At 34.4% G+C, this 6255-nt stretch overlaps 1 protein-coding gene across 1 annotated transcript; it reads right to left on the reverse strand.

Moving 5' to 3' along the window:
• Positions 1-407: 407 nt before the first annotated feature.
• Positions 408-4905, reverse strand: LOC107568627 (lactosylceramide 1,3-N-acetyl-beta-D-glucosaminyltransferase B-like). The gene is made up of 2 exons (XM_016254591.1): positions 4715-4905; positions 408-1962 (listed from the first exon to the last, which is right to left on the reverse strand). Exon 2 carries the CDS (start codon positions 1759-1761, stop codon positions 622-624), a length of 1140 nt encoding a protein of 379 aa, XP_016110077.1. The 5' UTR covers positions 1762-1962; positions 4715-4905; the 3' UTR covers positions 408-621.
• Positions 4906-6255: the final 1350 nt, after the last annotated feature.

Consider the following 6255-nt stretch of genomic DNA (forward strand, 5'->3'; position numbering starts at 1 on the left):
CCTGTTGTAAACTCTTTAAATTTCTCTACATGTAGGTGAAATATCAGTTCTAAACAAAGAAAATCATTTTGAATTTGAGTGTTTTCAGCTGGTAGTTGTAAGACAAAATTTGATATCTGCTGTTAAAACAGACAGAATGGAAGAGAAATATAAATACAGTATATACATACAATATACATGCAAGTAAAACCAGATATAAACAGAAGCCAATTTAATTTGATGGCAAATCAGCTTAATGCAGGAACCTACGAAGTGCATGCTGATCTTTTGCTTCCCAAGATAACAGATTTATCGATTTTTCATAATCCAGTAGTGCTACCGATGACTGAGTTGACCTAAACTTTTTCCATTGAATATGACTTACATGTTGCATAGTGAAGACATTTTTCATTTAGTTTTGTCTCAATTTTCAAGTTTATTTCATGTTAACTGCAGTAAATGACTTTTTTATTTCTCGGAACACACCACTGAATACCTTACCGAACCAATCTAACGTACTGGTCCTTTGCAATACAGTACAAAGTTAATAATAGTAATCTGACTTCTATATGTATATATATATATATATATATATATATATGTGTATATATGAGTTCTTTTCCATTTTAATAACTGTCGTATTCAAAAGAAAGCTGCTTTACATGGGTAAGTGTTTGAAAGAAATGGTACACATAGAAGCCTCACTTTCGAGACAGTGCAGTAGAGCCTCCAAATCAGTCCTGAGGGTATCTGATCAGCTTCAGCTTCTGTTACACGCTTCCACATTTCCCGGATATCGCTGACATGTCCATGTGAAGTCATCATCTGGTTGTAGATACAAGGGTGATAAGGAGCTTTTCCCTCTCCCGAAAAGAACGCATGGTCCTTGGGAGCAATATCTATCACTTTGGCACAGATCCCGAGGAAGACGTCATCAATGTGAAAGGAAGCGTTTATGGTGAGTGCTGCTTGATAGATTTTGGTAGCCACATCTCTGGAGAGGACATACCCAGAGCCAGGGGTGTAGTCTGGGTAAGACAACCATGGGTACAAGTCATGGGACACGTAGTACTTGCTTTCTTTGTCTCGGACGGGTGGTGAACCACGGTGCACCCTTCCTATCCAAAGGTTTTTGCCGTTACTCCGGCCAATCCCTTGCAAGAAGTGAATTAAGTTGGGAATGTGGACAAAGACGTCATCGTCTGCAGACATGAGGAACTGGGCACGTTGGCAGTAGGTTTCTTTCCAGCCAAGCTGCAAAAGTAGCTTCCGAGTAAGATTGTGGAAGGTGTCTATGAAGTCCTGCTGGATGAGGTCATGATACCTTTGGTCCTCAAACAACAGTTGCATCTCAAGTCGTCGTCTTAGCTCTGGTTCAGGATGGAGGCCAAGAGCAAACAACACCCTTACAGTAACACCCAGCGTCCTTTCAATGTACGCCTCGTTTCCCCAAGTAGAGCGAATGGCCCGTCTTCTTTCAAAGTTCTCAGAGGAGCTTTTCACAAAGAGCAGGAGAAGAACGTCTTTTTTACCACACTTCCTCTCGTGGTTTATTAGGTATCTGCGATTGCTGTACTTAATAGCATCTTCGGGATTGACTCGAAAGCTTGCGTTAATGAACGTGAAGCTATTGAGAAGGTAGCGGTACGAGAAAGACATTACATGGGTTACAATGTTATTGTCAATCTTTTCCCAGTACGCCATGAGCACTAAGGTACTAAAGCATATTATTATTAGCTGTAGTTGTTTTTTTTTTAATCTAGGCATTTTGAGAAATATCATGGCTCCTCTGAACTTCCCAGTTGCAATTCATGAGATCCCTGGCTGTTTCATTAAGAGTCATAGCAGTCTTCAAACCGTGTCCAAGTCTGGGTTCCAATATGAGACAAGGAAATAGTGTGGTACTGTGATTGCTCAGCTGGCATTGATGTTGAAGCCAAGACAAAAGACCAATGAGGTGCTTCCGGTGTGATGGTCACAAGTCTGTAAGAGAAACATACGGGACAACTTCAATGGACTTGTTCTGGACAAGAATGACCAACCATGTTGTGAGAAAGTGTGATAACGAGATCAAGTGATCAATCAAAAATTCAGTTGCCTGAATAATTTTTTTATTTACATTTAACCTGGAAAGTCACTTAAAAGGCATAATTCACCCAAAAATGTTAATTCTGTCATCATTTACTCACCCTTATGTCGACATAATTGTCATTTTTTTGGTGAACTGAATTATCTTCTCCTTACGTTCTCCCATTGTAACAGATATGCCTTCTACTAAGAATATTCCCATTTTTTACAGATTTAATCAATTATACAAAATTAATTTGCATGGGGGAAAAAGAAAAAGAGAAAGTTTACTCCTTTACATGCAAATCCAACACAAAGTGCAGTGTCCTTCTACTTTCAGTGGTGTTGGATGTGTTTTATTCAAAGTAAATGGTAACGCAAGCCTGGTTGGTTATTTCTAATGTATCTCATTTCAAAACATCCTGTTTTGCATGAATCTAGTCTGTCCAACTGTGAAACAAGGTTTAGTTTAAGCTATAGTAAATCTTTCCATTATATATATATATATAAAAAGGCACTACCACACTGAAAGATCATTCTCACAATTCAAAACTAATTTTCCATTCTATATATACTGGAAAATTAGTTTTGAGTTGTGAATTTTTCAATGTGGTAGAGCTTATTCAATCTATATATAATCAGTTTGACACAGAATCTTCTATTGTGTCAATCTTTGCAAACTCTCAGCACTGTCTTGAGTAAACTTTACATTGAATTTGTAAATTTAGGCTTGCATGATGTATGTAACCAGTAACTACAACAAAATAAAATATATGAATAATATAAGAATAAAAGAATGATTTCTCTATGCCATCCTAAAAGAAAATGCAGCATACCCTTGCATCTAAAGTACTGTGATGCAAATGTTATGCAATGTAAATGCAAATGTGAAGAGAAAACAGGCCTGAGGGTCTCAACAGAGGACAACAGAGAGACGTCAGAGCTTTGAGCTTCCACCAATCACTTGGCAAAACTAAGAAATTAATAGTGTAAATGCCATTTTTAAATCACAATAAATGTAGTAGTTTAGTACTTTTTGGTAGTTTCGCACGACAATTTACACTTGCAGACTGCCAGACACGTTTTTGTCTGTCAAATGTCTGAAACTCCTGAATAAAGATGGAAAAAAGAAAAGTGCCACTTGAATAATGCTTCAGATTCCATGGAATGGTTATTCCCACACTTCTAAGTAACTTAAAGAGCTCAATAAGCTACATGAGAATGAGTAAATGATGACAGAATGATCATTTTCGGTTAACAATTAACAAGAAATTTCAGAATGCTACTTGTTGAACATGTGAATCATTTCAACATCACATAACAACATAATCAAGGGTTCGCCAGTATTCATCTGACTCATTAGAAAAAATTAGAATGGCATGATACTCTGTCCTCTCATTTAAAACAAAAAGTTGGTCAATCTTAAGGTTTTAAAGGGTTAGTTCACCCCAAAATGAAAATTCTGTCAGTAATTACTCACCCTCATGTCGTTCCAAAACCATAAGACCTTCGTTCATCTTCGGAACACAACTTAAGATATTTTTGATGGAATCTGACAGCTCTCTGACCCTGCATAGACAGCAAGGCAACTGAAATGTTCCCAGGAACATAGTAAGGACATCAGTAAAACAGTCCATGTGACATCAGCGGCTCAACTTCAATTTTGCAAAGCTACGAGAATACTTTTTGTGCGCAAAGAAAACCAAAATGACGACTTTATTCAACAATTCTTCTCCCCCGAGAGTATCACGATGTATACGGACGCTTTACCCTAAGTGTAAACAACGCTGATTACGCCGATTACGTTCATGAGCGCTCTTTCTCCCCTGAACGTAAACAACGGCGATTACGTTCTTGGATACTCTCCAAAATGGCAGAACATATAACTCGGGGGAGAAGAATAGTTAAATAAATTATGTTATTTTTGTTTTCTTTGCTCACAAAAAGTATTCTCGTAGCTTCGCATAAAATTGAAGTTGAGCCACTGATGTCACATGGACTGTTTTACCGATGTCCTTGCTACGTTTCTGTCTGGGAACATTTCAGTTGCATTGCTGTCTATGGGAGGGTCAGAGAGCTCTCGGATTCCATCAAAAAATATCTTAATTTGTGTTCCGAAGATAAACGAAGGTCTTACGGGTTTTGAACGACACGAGGGTGAGTAATTAATGACAGAATTTTCATTTTGGGGTGAACTATCCCTTTAAGGTAATTCAGGTGTCTGGAACATGAAAGCTTCGATTTCAAAACTAAGCCACAGTGGCCACAAAAAATATCTGGAGACACGTCGAACCAAGTAACGTTAGCCTAGCAACTGCAAATGCTGGACTTTTTTAAAATCAAAACTAACTTTGCTTGTCTGAGCGTTTGAATGATTTTTTTAAAATGACATTTACCTTAGTGTTTTTTCAGAGGATATCTGAAGTCAGTTCTCCTCAAGTTCACACGTTTTGCCTTCATTTTGAAGAGTAACTTTTGTTTTATCATTTCAAACCTTTTTTATTATTATTTTATTTCAGTGAAATGTTTTAAAAGTGTGTTTAACTTTTACGTATTACTTAGCCTACGACTCGCAAATGTCGGTAGGCTAAATGTGATAACGAATGAATATAGCAAAACATATTTTCAAACAAAAATCTACAGCATAAAGAGCATAAGACGGTCTTACCAGGTCGATTCGCAGCATGTTTTAATTAAAGCTCCAAACTCAGGTGCGTCTCCATCGACTAAGCTAAACGTTTACTTTCCTCTACACCAGCTTGACATCACACTGTCCAGTTTTTGTTCTCGGTGACAAACCTTGCCCTTCAGATGTTGTCGTGAAGTAACCGAACCACAAAGAGTGAGCGTGTTTGAGTAATGAAGGAAAGACATTAGGACACTCCCGTATTTGTTTAAATTAATGTTAAAGGAGACGCTTGTAGAAATGTCCATTTGTTGACCTGGTTTCTGAAATGTAAACCTAGATTGGTAACACTTTATAATAACTTTAATTAATAAAGCATTAACAAACATTGCATAATGCTTAACAGATCATTATTTATATATGCACATAGCTAGAAATATGAGATAATGTGCTTGTCAATATTTACTAATGAATTTATTAAACATTCAATAATGATATGTTAATCAATCAAGATGTAATGTAAATTAAAATGCTTACAAACAGAAATGGGCACACACATGAAAATGTATTTAAAATACAAATACAAAATACTGTGTGGAAAAATGTATTTAAATACAAATACAAAATACTGTGTGGGAAAATGTATTTAAATACAAATACAAAATACTGTGTGGAAAAATGTATTTAAATACAAAATACTGTGTGGATAAATGTATTTAAATACAAATACAAAATACTGTGTGGAAAAATGTATTTAAATACAAATACAAAATACTGTGTGGAAAAATGTATTTAAATACAAATACAAAATACTGTGTGGAAAAATGTATTTAAATACAAATACAAAATACTGTGTGGAAAAATGTATTTAAATACAAATACAAAATACTGTGTGGAAAAATGTATTTAAATACAAATACAAAATACTGTGTGGAAAAATGTATTTAAATACAAATACAAAATACTGTGTGGAAAAATGTATTTAAATACAAATACAAAATACTGTGTGGAAAAATGTATTTAAATACAAATACAAAATACTGTGTGGAAAAATGTATTTAAATACAAATACAAAATACTGTGTGGAAAAATGTATTTAAATACAAATACAAAATACTGTGTGGAAAAATGTATTTAAATACAAATACAAAATACTGTGTGGAAAAATGTATTTAAATACAAATACAAAATACTGTGTGGAAAAATGTATTTAAATACAAATACAAAATACTGTGTGGAAAAATGTATTTAAATACAAATACAAAATACTGTGTGGAAAAATGTATTTAAATACAAATACAAAATACTGTGTGGAAAAATGTATTTAAATACAAATACAAAATACTGTGTGGAAAAATGTATTTAAATACAAATACAAAATACTGTGTGGAAAAATGTATTTAAATACAAATACAAAATACTGTGTGGAAAAATGTATTTAAATACAAATACAAAATACTGTGTGGAAAAATGTATTTAAATACAAATACAAAATACTGTGTGGAAAAATGTATTTAAATACAAATACAAAATACTGTGTGGAAAAATGTATTTAAATACAAATACAAAATACTGTGTGGAAA

The sequence above is a fragment of the Sinocyclocheilus grahami genome, unplaced genomic scaffold (assembly GCF_001515645.1).
Source record: "Sinocyclocheilus grahami isolate Dianchi unplaced genomic scaffold, SAMN03320097.WGS_v1.1 scaffold1264.1, whole genome shotgun sequence".
Classification (NCBI taxonomy): Eukaryota; Metazoa; Chordata; class Actinopteri; order Cypriniformes; family Cyprinidae; genus Sinocyclocheilus; species Sinocyclocheilus grahami.

Bases quoted from the DNA above. Each gene is read 5' to 3' on its own strand.
- LOC107568627 (XM_016254591.1), bottom strand. From the start codon at position 1,761: ATGATATTTCTCAAAATGCCTAGATTAAAAAAAAAACAACTACAGCTA.